This window comes from Galeopterus variegatus, unplaced genomic scaffold (genome assembly GCF_000696425.1).
Source record: "Galeopterus variegatus unplaced genomic scaffold, G_variegatus-3.0.2 Scaffold2594, whole genome shotgun sequence".
In the NCBI taxonomy this organism is placed as follows: domain Eukaryota; kingdom Metazoa; phylum Chordata; class Mammalia; order Dermoptera; family Cynocephalidae; genus Galeopterus; species Galeopterus variegatus.
The window spans coordinates 92095-109450 of NW_007728705.1; the positions used below are offsets into that span (position 1 = coordinate 92095).

At 36.0% G+C, this 17356-nt stretch overlaps 2 protein-coding genes across 3 annotated transcripts in view; both read right to left on the minus strand.

The window, feature by feature from the left end:
- WBP11 (WW domain binding protein 11) overlaps positions 1-11421 on the minus strand; it is a 16489-nt gene extending 5068 nt beyond the window's left edge. For both annotated transcript variants that reach the window (XM_008582372.1, XM_008582370.1), the window contains exons 1-8: positions 11267-11421; positions 8902-9018; positions 8324-8355; positions 7351-7444; positions 4154-4350; positions 2953-3086; positions 2539-2738; positions 1729-1920 (exon numbers count right to left, since the gene is read on the minus strand). In XM_008582372.1, the coding sequence (XP_008580594.1) occupies positions 1729-1920; positions 2539-2738; positions 2953-3086; positions 4154-4350; positions 7351-7444; positions 8324-8355; positions 8902-8965 (913 nt within the window). In that variant the 5' untranslated portion in view covers positions 8966-9018; positions 11267-11421. The remainder of the gene's footprint in view (positions 1-1728; positions 1921-2538; positions 2739-2952; positions 3087-4153; positions 4351-7350; positions 7445-8323; positions 8356-8901; positions 9019-11266) is intronic.
- Positions 11422-14126: 2705 nt separating this feature from the next.
- Positions 14127-14804, minus strand: SMCO3 (single-pass membrane protein with coiled-coil domains 3). Its single transcript, XM_008582373.1, has one exon. It carries the CDS (start codon positions 14802-14804, stop codon positions 14127-14129), a length of 678 nt encoding a protein of 225 aa, XP_008580595.1.
- Between the last annotated feature and the right edge of the window lie 2552 nt (positions 14805-17356).

Sequence of the window (17356 nt, forward strand, 5' to 3'; positions counted from 1 at the left end):
AAAAAAAAAAAAAAAAAAAAAAAAAAAAAAAAAAAAAAAAAAAAAAAACCAGACAATTTTCTAGAAAAATACAAATTACTAAAATTGGCAAAGGAAGTGAGTGATAAGTCCAAAACATATAAAATTGAATTAGTGGTCAAAGATCTACTCTCTTAAAGGCAGCAAATAATTTTATGAGGAAATTCAGCCAAACATTAAGTTAAAGAAATTTTCTGAAAAGCAGCATTGGAAAAGACGGAATACTACGCAACTCATGAAGGTAGCATCACTCTGATACCAAACCAACCTACTGTCCAACATAAAATATAAGCAAATTTAACCCAATAGTGCTTTAAAAGAAAAATACATCATAAGTATGTAGGGTTGGTCCTAGAAATGCAAGATGTTTTAACATTAGCAATGCCAGTAATTCACTACAATAAAAAACTTAAAAAGAAAAATAAAATCCCAACAGATGCTTAGGAACTATTTATAATAAAAAATATAGAAAAACTCTTAGCAAACTAGAAATAGAAAGAAACCTCTTAACCTGACAAAGGCTGTCCATTAGACACTATCAAACATCATGCTTAATGGTGTACCATTAGAAGCATTCTTGGTAAACATTGATAGGAGGAGAGTAGTTCCACGTGGGCAGGGCTTTAGTTTTGTTTACCTCTAACCTTGGTGACTAGAAAAATGCCTTATATGTAGTAAAAACTCAATAAATATTAATTGAATAAATGAATATCAAAGCATAGTTAGGACAGCCATTTTCAGCACGTGTGCTGAAGAGTATATATAAGAAAAACCAGTTGGAAGAAAAAGAGGAAAACAAGGCAAAAGACCACAGTTTTAGTGAAAAATGGAGCTGCTGTGGTTCTAATGGTTTTCTACTTTCTAGTACTAGTTCTTACCTAAGAGTCCTCTATACTTTTTCATTACCAGCTCTCTCTAGCCACTCTTTTCAACTAGGTTTTGTTTGCAACCATGATTCTTAAGAACAAGCAGGAGAAAAACTTATCATTATAAGTAAGTATTATATACTGATACATATAAACACAGCACTGTAGTCTACAAAAGCAATCCCAAATGAATTTCAAAACTATTGAGGATTGACAGAACTAGTGTACATTATGCACTGCCCAGCACCTATTGCGATGCTTAAAATTTTCCTAACAAATGTCATAACTACTTTTAAAGAGTACATATAAGTCAGTCTGAATTTGTAATAATCAAATAAATGCATAACATATATATGGATGCAATATGGTTCATGATTCCACTCACAGGTGTACCTGAGTTATAATCGTGGTCCTGGTTCATGTAAGATACCATGATATCACAGAAAATTCAAAGGGCTTTCAATGCAAATATTTAAAGAGACTTATTAAAAAATAACAATGACAATATGAATATGGTTTTCTCAATACAGTATATGGTTATTCTCCTTTCTTTCCTATGACGTACTCATGATAGCACATTTTTATGCTGTTGAACAGTTTCTTTTTCCCAAAAGTGGACTTTATTATATAAATTGCATACAATGTTTAATTTTTTTTCCTCATAAACATCCATTAAGTACTTACTATATCAAAAACTTTCAAAATTTTGAGATAAAGATGAATACAGCTATGATCCCTCCTTCCAAAGAGCTCACAATTACTTTCATAGACTCACTAATAAATTAGGACCTCCAGCTTGTGTGCTATTTATTGATCAGCAACTTGGAACTTTACCTGCACATACCTGATTTTTTTTCCTCATTGTTCTCTCTCTCATTATCATCACGGTGCACAAATTCATCCCCCTCACTTTCTCCATCTGATCGGTCAGTGTCACTGTCATCAGTACTGTCATCATGCTTATCTTGATCCATGTCCTCAGGATAGCCATCATCTTCACTGGTGCTGGAAACATCATCATCATGACCCCGTTGAGCTAAAAAGGGGGAAGGAGCGTGGAACAAGTAACAGGTTGGATCCTCTACTATATGGCACCCAGAAATACAGAAAGTTATGCTCACTACTTAACTCAGAACACAACAACTTAATTGTTTCAAAAAATTCTGTTACATTATGTCTGCTATTCATATAGTCTGACAATATTTCCATTTGGCAATAGTTTTAAATACATTTTTTTGGTAATATAAATTTTTTTTTTTTTAAAAAGGTTCAAATTTGAGAGCACTTTCTATTCGGAAACGATTATATATACACGCACACAATCAGTGACTGAATACAATGACATACTGGTCTGATGGACCATAAAGCTGAAAGGGCAACCAGGTATTCAAGTCTTAAGGGACTGGTAGTAAAAAATGACATCTCTAAGAATAATCCAATTTAAAACCCAATAAGTACTTCTATACTTCCTTATGTATGATGCTTTTACTTGGGTAGATCCTATGATTTATCCATCTGTATGTAGATTAGTATATTCATGGTATCCTCATTAACTTCCTAAGTTCTGAGGGTGGTGAACAAAATGTTAAACAGGGCTAACATAAAAAATGACAATGAAAAGTTTACAAGAACAAAAAGAACAGTCACGCCTTACCAAGTTCAGGACTATATAACATGTCTTCATCTCGCCTACGAGGAGGAAGATCTAGGGCAAAGCCCACTTTACGGCCATACATCTGCAGGACTTGAGGAGGAGGTGGCCCAGGGGGAGGGCCAGGAGGTTTTCTGCCAGGGGGCAACCGTGGAACACCATGTCCGAGAAGAGGAAGTATAGAAACTGCTCGAGTTGGAGGACTGTAAAGAAAATTTTACAGTAATTGCATAACAGTAATGAGATATTAACTTCCCTTTTAAACAATTTTCAAGAGATTTCTTATTTCACATTTAATCAAATGTCACACTGCTTACATCCACATTGTCTTTTATTTCCCACTGCATTAATTTTGGCACCGGACACTCAAAAGTTTCTTTCAATAAATGCTCTCTGATTATGACATTGCTTCCTTACCCATAGGCTGAGGTTTTCTTAAGGATGGAGGGTGGCTGGGCACCAGGAAGTGGAATGTCCTGGATTAAGATGTTGGAAGGAGCATGCGGCATATCTGGCAAAGGAATACTCTCCACTTCCACATGCTGAGCATTCTGAAACAAAGAGAACCTTTCAATAGTATGATAAAAAAAATAATCCACAAACACAATACTAAAAATTCCATGTCAGCTGTTTTATAAACTGGATTTCCTTTCCAACTAACATAAATGTCACACACACAAAAAACAAGAATAGAAAGCCTCAAGTCAATACTTCAAAGACTGTCAAAGAATTAAAAGAAACCTTTATCTCCTCTTCTAAAAGAACCCAAACCCAGCTGTTTTCTTCTCCTGTTATTATCAGTTGATTCCTTTTTGGATATCATTTGAAACAGGTGCTGTTCAGACATGTCCAACTGTCAAAAGGATCTAGCACCAAAGCTACCCTATTTCATATTCTGGATGACAGAAGAATAAAACACATCAATTAATAGTAAATATCTAGGAGTAGAGCTTGAGCTTTAAAATTAATCTGCCTTTGTTGAATTTCTGCTGTATATTAGCTGTATAATACTAAGCAAGTCAACTTAAGTTTTATTATCTGTAAAAGGGGACGGGCCCGTACTACCTACTTTACAAGAATTAGACCATTTAGGTTTTTTTTCCATTCTTATTTTGAGGTAAAATTTAAAATGAAATGCATAAATTCAAAGAGTTCTGACAAATGCATATACTTTATACTCCTTCCCAATCAATCCCTAACACCATTCCAAGGCAACCACTGTTACAGTTTTTTTCCTCCATTTATTAGTTATGCCTATTCTTGAATTTCATATAAATGGAATCAAAATAAAAGAAGTTCAGCATGTTTTTGAGATTTATCCATGTTTCTTTTTTTTTTTAGCACGTGTTGTTTTGAGAATTAGTAGATCACTGCTTTTATTGCCAAGTAGTATTCCATTGCATAAACAAACTACATTTTAATTATCCATTATCCTATTAATGGACAACTGAGCCGTTTCCATTTTTTGGCTATTACTGTGTTGACAGATACATTAATTTGTCCTGTGTAAATACAGAGGATTCGATTTGTTGGCTCATAGGGAAATTGTATGCTCAGTTTTATAAAAGCAAATCTAAGTATAACATTTTAGTTTATCTCTCAAAAGAAACTTGATTACCTTGACAGCATCAAAATATTGGCTAAGTTGAGCCCTCTTCTGTTCATATTCTACTTCTAGCTTTCTCAATTCTTTGTAAATATCTGGATTCTCTTTTTCATACAGTCGTAGAATACGTTCAAAGGTTTCACGCAGCTTTTTACGTTTGTCTTTCAGTACTTTTTCATTTAACTGTGGCTGTTGCACTGGGTTAAACTCTGAGAGAAAAAGCAGATTATGGAATTAAACACAAAAGGCCACTTCATTTAGGTATCAACAGGAGATATAATTTAATAAAAATCTTCTTATATGCTAAAATTTTTTAAAGACATACTCTTTTCAATTTTATTCACAAGAACTACAATAGATACTTATTTAAATTCCATCCCTTTTAGATGGCCATAAATTTACTTTCTTTTCTCAGAAGTGTCACCTCATCAACTGACTTTCATCTTCATTGTGATAAAAATCATTCATTCCTCTACTGAAAACCTGGTAAAGTTTCTGTCAGACAGATGTGGGTTTACATATTACACTGGTTCTGTCATTTAATTCTGAGATGTTGGGCATTTTACTTGAATTCTCTGGTCTTTAGCTTCCTCATCTGGAAAAATGGGGACATAAACTGCATTACAACAAAGCTCTGATGATAAAATGGGATTACAAATAAAATATCCATGGTGTTTGGCTAGCTACAATACAACCTTTTCTCTCCCCAATTGATCATGACAGTATAGGGCTTAATTTCAGGTCCTCTGCCCCAAGAGAGATTAGCACAAGACCCCACAGACTACACAGTCAATCAAATACCTCCATTTTCCTTTTTAGTGACTGGCTCAGAATTGGCACATGACCCTAACTGGGACCAGATCTTCTCTGAAATTTTAAATGTAGATGTGGGAAAGAGAAGCTCTCAGATTTTTTTCTTCAAAGCAGGGATAAAACAAACAGAGCTGTCTATGGCCTTTTCTCCCAACCACTACTACTCCACACATGTATTTCTACCTTCCATCCCAAGGAGAAGTTCACCCACAGTATAATGAATGAAGCTAACTGACAGCAGACTAGACAGACAGACAGTACTAGTGATGATGTCTGGGTTTTCAAGGCCAACTTCCCTCGGGGATTTCTCAATTATGGAAACCAATGCATACTTTTTTCTGCTTTAACTACTCTGTATTGAGTTTTAGAAATTATAACTACAGCCCTGATGAACAGTGTTTCCTTCTCCCTTTTCTTGAGGAATAACAAGTTTAATTATCTCTCCCTTAAATCCTATCAACCTTCACGATTTATTCAAATCCAGAAGATATGTATATTCTTACACCATACTATTCCTAGTGTGATTGATAAAAGTGCTGAATATCCTAGTTTTTATCCCAGTTTTGTCACGACATAGTAGTGTGATCTTGAGAAAGGTATGTGATCTCTCTGTGGTCAAGTGTCCTCACTTGTAAAATAGGGACAATACACCTACCCTAAAAAGTTGTGAGGATTATATGACATGTGGGAAAAAACTGGTACATAAAGGTAAGTGCTCAATAAACTTGTTATTACCACTATCTTCTTTTAAAACAACACATAAAAATTTTGGGTTATTTAATAGGGAATTCTCTGATACCCTAAGAAGAGTAAATGTCCCTACTGATATTTAAACCAAAGGCAACAAGTGGAATCAGTTACAGCTGAACTGGGAAAGATTTGAGACCCTGTAGTCTGACCCAGAACTTTTTTTTTTTTTTTTTTGTCTTTTTCCGTGTCCGGCAACGGATCGCAACCCTCAGTGTCGCGCCTGTACCGGACCGGGACCGGCAACGGGATCGCAACCCTCGGTGCTGCTCCCACACCTCGCTCAGCCAGTGAGCGGGAACTGGTCTGTATGTGGGATCCAAACCCTCGGCGGGAGCGCCACTGCGCTCCCAAGCGGCGCACTGTAGCAGTGCGCCACCGGGCCGGCCCTGACCCAGAACTTTTGCCTAGGCTAGCTGCACCGGCTTTCCCTCATTATTTCAGAAACCTTGTAATACCATAACCCCACACAAATGGATTTTTTTAAACCTCATTTAATACATTTAATGAGGAATTTCACTGCACCTTTTTCATTTACCACTCTGTATTTTGGGGCAAACCACTGAACTTACAAAGATCACTTTAAAATGCAATAAAAAAAAGGTGGCAAGGCATAGAAGACAGAATTGGCAAAAATCTGACAGCTGAAAACCATATGGGAGTTAACTAGACTATATTTTATTTTTCGTATGTTTGAAAACTTCTATTAAAAAAAGAATAAAGAGGGCTGGCTGGTTAGCTCAGTTGATAAGAACACCGCCTTGTAACACCAAGATCAAGGCTTCAGATCTCCTTACCGGCCAGCCGCCAAAAAAAACCCCAACAAAAACAAAAAAATAAAATCTCTGCATCTTCTAATACACGAGAAAGGGTATCTATGGTTTGGGATAAAATTTCCAGTGGCAGCATTGATGATTCTCAAACAACTTATCAGTAATGAAAGATAACATGCAGCTATCTCATATGATTCCAGTTATGACAAAGCAGTTATACTGAAGATGCATATGAAGAGACTGAATAAAATTATTCCATGAAATGCAAAAAAGGAAGGGAAGAGAAATTCTAGTATGGTATTTTACTTAGTTTGACGTTGTGTTTGACAATTTCTTCTACATCCTCACTAAATGGTCAAATATCTTTTTGGACCTTCTCATTGGAAAATGGGAAATTGCCTTATATTTGTGTAGGCCTAATATTTAGATTTACATGGTAGTTGCAACATTAAAAAACAAAAGAAGACAAACAAAAAACCCCAAGGTGATTTGATAAACCAGATTTCAGTGTTCTCTTGAAAAATGAGCTGGTCAAAGTGGGCTTTTGTTACCTCATAACAATTAGCTAGAGCTAAATAATGGCTTCCCTCTTATTCTAGTATATGAAATCTCCAGTTGCAATAGCCCTCACCATTCCATTTTGTCCCCCTGACAACTAAAACTAAATCCAAGTGTCAAATGCCATCATACCATTCTCTCTCTCTCTTTTTTTTTGGCATTTGGCTGGTACAGGAACCCCAACCCATGACCTTGGTGTTATAAGGCTGTGCTTCTTTTTCTTATGTCTATGCTGCTTCACTCATTATCTGCCTGCTTATCTCTGTGTATTGCACTGTTATAGCTGTTATAATATCTATCCTTTTTATAAATTCTTACCCATTTCATCCAATTTTTCCATATCCCGGATAATCTGTTTGGGGTCCTTCATCTTCAAAACTGCAGCTCGTACCATCATGCGCTGTTTCTTGTTCTTAGAAAAATAAAAGAACAGAATGTCAAGAAGCTGGACACTCATGAGTTTTTATTTCAGTTTGTTTAAAAAATCTATTTACACTGAATTTTGAACTTCTTCTTGCTTTCTAATCACTTATTTCAACCACCAGAAAGAGCTATGAAATTTCTTTGCTCTTGAACATGTTTAGACTTTAGTCAAAAAGATAAAGAAATGTTATTTATTAGATTGCTTTCTTAGGAAAGTATTTCTTTGAACCTTGTGAGAGCTTCAGCAGTTACTCAGGGAAAAAAAAAACTTTTAAGTTTTTTTAAAAGAGAAAGGTTGCAGCTAAATTCTAAGATTATACATTAGAATAGAGAAAAGTTTTTCAGGATTTAATGCTAAACAAAAAAACCCAAAGCCACACAATTGAAAATTATTAAAAATCTGAATTCCCTTAATGTGTCAAAGCATGATAATAAAAAGTAAATCCTTTCTTATTCTCTTGAAGTACTTTGCCACAAACTCAATAGCTAACTAATCAAAAATATAGCTGACTAGTATACAAAGCTATCTAGCATCACATTTACTTCCATTCGCTAATTCAGTAGCTCTTAACAAAGCAGTTATGTTTTAATAAACAGCAAAAAAGAATTATTTTCAGAAGTATTTTTTATCTCACTGTAATTAAATAAACAATGTCATTATAACCCAGCATGAGCTTATCAAAGTTACTTTAGCCTAGTTTCTAAGTACAGTAAATTTTGGCTTAGTAAGCTTTATATTTTTTACAGCAAGCATAAAGCATATTCTCTGGCAAATAATTAAAAATGTTATTTTGAAATCCACTAATCTCAAATAATAAGATGTGCCAAACAATACTTATAGCTATACAGGATGTCTCTGAAATCATACCTTCTTTAATTCTCTCTTCCGGGCTTCTTTTCCTTAAAAGAGAGAGGGGAGAGATAATAAAACTTACAAATCTTAAAAGCTGAACATTAACATTTTCTCCAATTTAATAGAGACAATTGTTTACTTCAGAGGCTGTCCTGTGCATTGTAGGATATTACGCAGCATCCTTGGTTTCTACCCCTGAGATTCCAGTAGCACCTTCTAATCATAACAACAAAAAATGTCAAGATGTTTTTGATTTAAGTTTCTTAAAAAATAAATCTGCAGAAAAAAGATACTATAAAACACTAAATAAGAGCTGGCAAAACTAATTTGTTCAAAATTCCAAATACACAAAAGAAACTTTAAGCCAATTCTACTTTGCAATCAATCAAATTTGAAAAATGAAGTATGGGTACTAATTTCTTTGCATGTTTAAAGTTTTAATCATGTGCCCACAAGAACACTGGATAACTTTATACAATTTACGCCTCCTATCACTGCTGATCTTATAATTAAGCTACAGTGAAACAGATTCTCTAATATTTGGAATTTGTAACACTTCTTTACTTCGTCATCCCACACTAATGGATACTTACGGGCTTGGTCTGTGGGGTTCATGAATTTTCCACTCTTGGTGGATGATGTAGATCTTCGTCCCATGTTGATAATCTGTATGGTTTACTTGTTCATTAAGGAAAACAAAAACAAAAAACCTGTGAAGACAAAGAAATAGCTTATTTCCCCTATATTTATAACATTTCTTCTTTTTTAGAGTCCCTACCATTCTCTGAAAAGAAACATTCCTTTGATTATGAACTTTGTGAAACCTGGTTCTTTCCTTAGTTTTGACTTTATAGTGCCCAAGAAAGATGGCTTCAACTTTCTTGACCATGAAAATATCAGATCTCTATTATTGTTTAAAAGATCACTTTGAATATCACTAAGTCATCAATTCAGTTTTTTTTCTCATGGTTCACAGCAGTGACTCTGTCAACTAAAAAAAATCAACTACAAAATGCTTTGATAATATAGCTAAAACCATGAACATGAGAAGCCATTGTTAGTCCTTTTTCTGCATCTTCCGTTTAGTTACATTTCTGGTAAAAGAATAAAAAGGGAATGGGGGTAATGGATCTGGGCTCAAAGACAAATACCTTGCCCTTGCCACAGTGGTTTCTCTAGGAAAGTAAGCTGTACATTCCCGACATCTCTGAGACAGTAAAAACTCAGTAACTTAAGCATATTTAATTCAGATTTAGTTCTAATTCAGATATAATTCCTGTCTCTCAAGTAAGAGTTTAAAACATAACTAAAAATGCAAGTATCCAAAATTAATATTGAGAGAGCTCCCAGAAACTTCAATTTGATTAAGATACACAATTTCTTTACTAGTACCACCTTGATTCCTGATTTGTAATTTTTAAGGTAATGGAAAGGGATAATTATGTTTGAGGGAAAGTATTTTGTATGTGAAAACTTTTATTAACCTCATACACTACAAGTTGAGCATCCCTAATCCAAAAGTCCAAAATCTGAAAAGCTCTGAAATCCAAAACTTTTTGAGCCCCCTCAGTATTCCGGTATTGTTTAGTTACCCTGAACACCATTATTTTTTCGCTGTATTAGCGGTATGTCATATTTTTTTTACTGTTAAATACTTACGTGTGAATAAGTGTAAGAAAACTATTGTTTATAAGTAGCATATAAATTCGGAATCAGTAATGATGGTGACGCCAAACGAAACTGTCCATGTACGTGGCTGACATAGTGACATCTCTGCTTTCTGATGGCTTCATGCACTTTGAAGCCCAAATTCAGAAATATTGTATACAATTACCTTCAGGGTATGTGTACAAGGCGTATATGCAACATACATGAATTTCGTGTTTAGACTTGGGTCTCATGCCCACGATAACTCATTATGTATATATGCAAGTATTCCAAAATCCGAAATCCGAAACACTTCTGGTTCCAAACATTTCGGATAAGGAACACTCAACCTGTACTACATCATTTCTTCCTCTTATTCCAAAGAAATGAGGTTTAACTTTTTGAAACTTCGTCTTTCCAGTAATAAAGGTTCACGAATTTGCTTCTTGTGAAAGCAGACGCTTTTAAAGGGTGGTAAAGAAGATCGTGACGGAAACTTTTGGTAGACCATGCAATAATACCTTCCCTTCTCCCTTTTATGAAGATTTTGTCAGACCAGTTTATTACAGTTAATGCCTCTTTCACCAAGTGTTCAACTGCCCTGATTTCTGCTGGATGTTTCAGAGCTGTTCCAGTGGCAACTATTTTACCCAGTCAAGTATTTCCTTCTGGGGTGGGAAGGGAAGGGAAGGGAAAGGAAGGGAAGTAGGAGACAGGAACGGGCGAGAACAAGCAAAATCAAGCTGTCACATCTTTGACTGCCTGTATATTTTATGCTTTCCTTTCTCAATTATCCTCAGGCTCATGTTTTGCCACCCTTCCCTCCCCAAACAACTAAAACAGAGAACAGATACGAATTACAGAAATTTTTACAGAAGACACTGGAGTCTCACTCTACACAAACTACTTTGTCTAAAAGCAGAGGCGATCGGGAAATCACGCCAAAAAACCGTAACGAACTCTAAATAACTAAAGAGGCTACAATGGGATGGGGTCCAGGTCACCAAAAGGAGGACAAGCAGCAGCAACTGTCGAAACCATAGCGACGGTTGATCCTGACTCGAGGTACAAGACGTCAAACCTAAGGCAACCGGTCGACGTACATAGGAAGCGGCGCTAACCGACCTGGGAGAAGTCAGCTGCGTAGCCGCCGGACGCCCAGGGATCCCCTAATCCGCGAGCAGGGAAACCCCAATCGGGAGAGGAAGAGCGGGGCAAAGGGGCCTGGTGTCCCCCGAGGCAACCGCGCAGGCAACCCGGAAAGGGAGGGGAGAGATGAAGAAGAGGAGTAAAGCAACCTTGTACACTCACACTTCTGCTGGGCTCCCAAGACTGCGAGAAGCGGGGAAGGGACGATTCCCGGCCTCTTTTACTTTGTAGGGGCCTTCACCTCTACCTTTCGGTCAACCACCAAGCCACCGCCATCTTGAAACCTCGCGCCCCTCGCCATCTTTACGTCACTTCCTATTCTCCCTGCCCGCCCCCTCCCCTGCCGACGATTGCTTAGCGTTGCTCTGTTCTGGAACAACAGTGTACCCAAGAACTCTAGGACCAGAGTCTCTTCCGCTCCCATACGATACCCAATTGGTTGGTTCTCAGCTAAGAGCCCGCCTTATTACGTAATAATGACTCATGTCGATTGACACTTATCTCGCCCAATAGGAATAAGAAAAAGGAAGCTGATATGTGATTGGCTAACTGACCTGTCTGTCGGGCCGGAGGCATTCTGACCTAATTTCCGGGAGCTGCGTTTGTTGAGTCGCCAGAGACGAATACCGGTTTTCGTTGTTTCTGTCTCCTGGGCTTGTGTTAGTTTTTGGATTTTCATGTTTCTTACGACGTAAGCGGGCGTGATCCTTTGTGAGTGTCTCCGTTTGAAAACAAGTCCCCTAATAACACTTGCCACTGTGTTTAATGCGCTTTGCAAGCCTCTATACCCTGTAGGGCGTCTGGTGCATCTGGAAATTTAAGAGTAGGTCATAGACACACAGAACATTTGTAGACCTGATCGGATAAATCAGTGCCCCTGTTAGGGTCCCGAATTACTAATCTACAGGAGTAGATTTTTGAGGAGGAAATGTAGGGATACATATGCAGTCAGTTTTAAATTTACTAGCGGTGAGGTTCATCTATATTGGCTCTATTCTCAACTGGTCATTTCACCAGCCAAAAGTCTTCTGATGTCGCTATACTTACGGGATTATTCACTTATCTCTAGTCTTCGTTCTATCCTTCCCTTTTATCCCTTCTTTCCTGAAGATTCCTCCCCCATCTTTTCCCTTAAAAATAAAAATTTTTAAAGTTTTAAAAACTTAAAAATTAAAAATTTAATATAAAAATTTTTAAATTAAAAAATCTTAAAAATTTTAAGTTTTAAAATTTTCAAAATTCTGTCTTAAAGGACACGCTTGGTTATTTCTGATCTTAATCTGAGTAGCTCTTATAGGAAAATAAGTTAGGAATAGGCCAGTTCTTACTATCAATTATTAATATTTAAAAATATTAGCGGAGATACTTAATAATTTTTAGTAGAATATTTAAATGTGACTCTAATGGTGTAAGGTCGGTCCCATACCTAAACTAACGTTTGTCTTAGTAAGTTCTTGATTTGATTTTAGGCTGAATTTCAGTCTCAGAGCAATAGTAAGATCGTGTAGGTTAAAGCTTATAAACCAGACAATAAAAAATAAGATTTGATTTTGAAGGTGAACTATATTATGATGTTTTACAACTAATGATGATGTTTTACAACTTATGATGTTTAACAACTAATTTAAACAAGCAGTGAGAATATGTTTGAAAAATTAAAGTCTTTCATCTAGCTAATTAAAATTTTGAGGTATGCTGAGAGACAATAAAAAATAAGATTTGATTTTGAAGGTGAACTATATTATGATGTTTTACAACTAATTTAACAACTAATTTAAACAAGCAGTGAGAATATGTTTGAAAAATTAAAGTCTTTCATCTAGCTAATTAAAATTTTGAGGTATGCTGAGCATTTCCTATTTCAAGATGTTTCTTGTACTTGGATGCAAGAATCAACTATAACAAACACATTCTCCCATCAACAGCATGTTAGTAATGTTGTAAGTAGACCTTAAAAGACTCGCAATGGAAATTATTTATTGATGAAGGATTTAGAAAACAAACACATCTGCAGATTCAGCTGAACCATTAGGCCTACATAACCTCTGGATTTTTCTGAAATCAGATAATTAGTGAAATGGGCCACCGAATGCTTTATGAAGCAACGGCAGCCACCTTTTTTCTACTAGTATTGAAAATGAAATTATATTCCCTTTTTTTCTGAAAATTCATAATGTAATAAATTATGACTTTCCATTAAATGACAAATTCTTACAGTAATGACTTCTGCATTCTAAATGCATTTTATGCACGTATCGCTGGGGCTTGCTTGCTTGTTTTTTAAATGTTCCAGAGTGTTCAGACATTCACTTTAGTGATATTTAATCATCACAGTTGGTCAGTGTTGATTGCAATTATAGAAACAGAACTTTATCTTTTTAATGTTAACGTTTATCTTTTTTTTAATTCACTCAGATTAAATTGTGTAATTAGTAGAAGTTTACAGATCCATTGCTTCCTTTAATCATTGAAGGAAATTGTTACAAACCATTTTTCAGTCTCTTCCAGTTTACAGAAAACTGGATTTCATCTGATGGTCAAAAATATGGTAGTATCTCTACTCCAGTCGAAGGCCCAGGGTTTGTATCTAGGCAGAAGTTACTAAATGATGTTTAGAATTTTGAACTAAATGATGTTTGAAAATAGTGGTAGAAATGAAGTTCTTTGCATTCAATGTAAATTTTAAGGATTTTGACTGGAAATTAGAAAGGGAAAAGGTAATCCCTGCACCTGCTACTGTTGAATAGCATTTATTTTAATGTTGATCTGGTAGGGCAGGGTGAGAAAACATTCTAGCATATAATCTTTTACTCACAGGGTCTAGCACCAACTGATTCAAGCATTCATCGTTGATCAAATCTCAAGACTCATCTAGTTTTAGCACTTCCAATTCCCCTTCCAAATTGTTTACAGTATTTATGTCCATACTGGAAATGGATGGAAAATGAACTTAATCCTAGAAGCAAACACTGTTACTGAGAGGGAAGCCAAAAAATATCTTGGTGGCAAATAAAGTGGCTGTTCATTTCGTTTGGCGTTTCACTGTATTGGTGACCTCGGTAATGGCATCGTGATATTTCTCTGAGGCTGACTTGAACTCCACCAGATGCTTCTCATAACTTTTGATGGCTGCTTCAAGCTGTGTTTTCTCTACTGCCCCCAGGATGGCACGGAAGATCATGTCTATGCCAAGGCCAAGAACAGCAACTCCAATACTACCAAGGAGAGAAGCACCAATTTGAGCTAACACGGTAACCAACTTGTTGATTATGCCAGCTGTGACATTTGAGCCCACAAGTTTAACAGCCACTGCACTGGCTGCAGATGTAGCTTCTCCCAGGATTATGGAAATAACCTTTTGTACTATTGCAATTTTCTCTGTTTCCCTTTCTTTAATATCCTGAAGTTTTCGATAAAGGGTTGGTTCCAGTTTATCTTTTAGTGCTTCATCAACCTTTTGCAATTCCTTCTGGATTTTCATTATGGCTTGGATGATGATATCACAGTTTTCTTTGATGGTCCCATCTCTTTTCATCTCAATGGAGGCCAGGCTGCACCCCAAGTGCATGTTCAGGACCCCAGTCAGCTTATTGGTGGCATGGAAACTGTCAGATAAGCAGTCGAGGAGCTGCTGGTGAAGACGGTTTACTTCCTGCCGCCTCCTCGGGTTCTCTGGGTAAAGGAAGTCACTTTGAGCCATATTTCAAATATGATCTCTGAAAAATAAAATAGTAAATCTTCACTAAAAGTCTTGAAGAATATCTGTTACTGCAAGGATCTGATTAGGCAGTCTTTTACTTGATGCCTAGCAGACTAACAAATATGCTATCTAAGGAATTTCTCAGAAAACTCAACAGGTACTTAAACAATTATTTTTATGAACCTGGAATCAGTGTATAGAAAATGTGGGTTAACAGAATACAACCCAATGATACATAAATTTAAGGCATTTGATTTTGTGGTGGTAAGAAATCCTAGATAGAAAATATTCATGTTTATCAAGCATCTGGTTATTAATAAACATACTTATTTCCAGGTAATATTTAATAACTTTTTTTCAAAACAGACCCCAAATTAAAATGGTTAGCTCTTGGTTATCAGTGCGAAACAGATCCAAGTTTGCAATGGTTAGCTCTTGATTAGTGGTACTCCTTAATTTTTCCAACCCTTAGTCACCACATTGAATATACCTACCAGATTGATTTCTCTAATATTTGGAGTTAAATTTGTAGTCAGGGGCAGTAGAATATTAATATCTCTGAGTTTGCAGGGCTATTAATATAAAGTTTTATGTTTATATACTTGGTTATCTTAAAATACTCAAATCACTTTGTATCTCTTTACAGGCAAATTGTTTTCTAAATCTAAGGAACATCCAAAGGCAACATACATATAACATTAGAATCTTTTAAAAAATTATTTGTGATAAGAGTATATATTCAAGACTGGATTAATATTTTATTTGGAGAAAAGTGGACACTGTAAAGGGGATAGTGCATTTATGACTATCTCTGGGATTCTCCATTTGCAAAGTTCATAAATTATTTAGAATGATCTATATTGTGCTTGGCCATTATTAAGATAAGCTGGAGTTAGTGTCAGAAAGAAGATAATGCCATTTTACAAAAGTTCTAAAGAACAAATAGTGAGAGTACACCATAGAATAAGATAGACCTGTTAGGAGAATTCTTGTGTTTGCACTTCTGGCTCACAGTATCATTTAGAAAAAAAAGGAACAAGCATGTTCTTCTGAGCTTATGTGGGTTTGAGCCTGTATCAATATGTTACTCAGTGTGCATACCCTGAGTAGGCTTCCTGTGTGCCTGGAACTTTTAATTTTCTATTAAACTCTTGGGAGGGAATAAAGAGAAAATGAAGTCCTTTGTCTATATCCATGTGGGATCTGGCACATTCTCTTTTTGTCTAAATGATGTCCTGATTAGTTTGGGCCCTATCTGTTCTAGCACCATGATTCTTAATCTGGATATGGGGAACCTCAGAAGCATTAAATGAAGGAATGAAGATGTTTTTCTTTTCAGAAAGTAAACATGAATATAACCTATCCTGTAAGTCATAAAGGTATGAATTGGAAATGGAAAAGGGGAAACTTTTTCTAAAAAGGACTTATTTTTCTGAGTCAGGTTTACCTCTCTAGCTCCTTTTTCCTTAGGATGGGGAGAGGGGAGGCTTCATTATGCAAATAGATCTTGAGCAGACCTGCCACCATACCTGCTCAGGTATGTCTGAGCTTTAGCACTGAATACAGCTCAAGGTTATTTCCACCCCGAAAATGAAATAAGAAGTGCTAGAGAATTAGGAAAAGGAGAGGTAGGGATTGAAGGTAAAACCATTGATTTATGATTTGGACAGGTGAAGTTTGAAGAGCCTGATGAAGAAAGTAATTTATTACTTCAGTAACAATTTATCTAATAGAGTACTTTAGTATGTATAAGGTGGTATGCTAGGCTCTGTAAAGCATACAAAGCATGTAAAGATGAAAAAGACATGGTCCCTGCTTTCTTGGAGTTTCTAATGTAGTAGGAAGTTAAGACAGATTTACAACTACAATGCCAAGTTGGAAGTAATATGTCATACAAAATTATAGATTCAGTCGGTATTTGATGTGTGTAAATTCAAAATTTAAACAACCCATACTTTAATATGAGCACATATTGACACTGTGACCATATGGAGACATTTGGTCATCCAGGGAAGGTTAACAATTCATAACTTTTCAAACTGATACTCTTAAATATGTTCTTGATAATTAAGGAGAGCTTAAATGCCACATGGAGAACCATAGTTGGCAATGTGCAGTGTTTCCATTACTGCCCTTAATTTAGTTCTGACTCCCCAATTAGTCACTCAATGAAACAAACCTCCTGCAATTAATTAGAATCACCCTTCTTAACGATCATAGTTGTTAGGCAAGTTGCAGTGTTGTTTTACCAACGATATATAGTATTGTACTTGCGGGGAGTTCTGGACCATACACTTTCCCCTATCACGTTATATGATCAGTGATGACTTTGTAACTTTTAAAGATTGTGGCACCAGCAGGTAGCTAAATCCAGCTCTAATTAATTATACTTTTTGCATGGCAAATTTGAACTTTTACATAATTTGAGTTATCATATGATGGTTCCTCCAATTAGTGAAAATTCTATTTGGAGAGTTACCATCCACTTCCGTACTGTTATTTGAATATTTTATTGTAAGTGGTCCGTGAAATAGGTTCTGAAGAGCCCTGGC

Bases quoted from the DNA above. Each gene is read 5' to 3' on its own strand.
- SMCO3 (XM_008582373.1), bottom strand. From the start codon at position 14,804: ATGGCTCAAAGTGACTTCCTTTACCCAGAGAACCCGAGGAGGCGGCAG.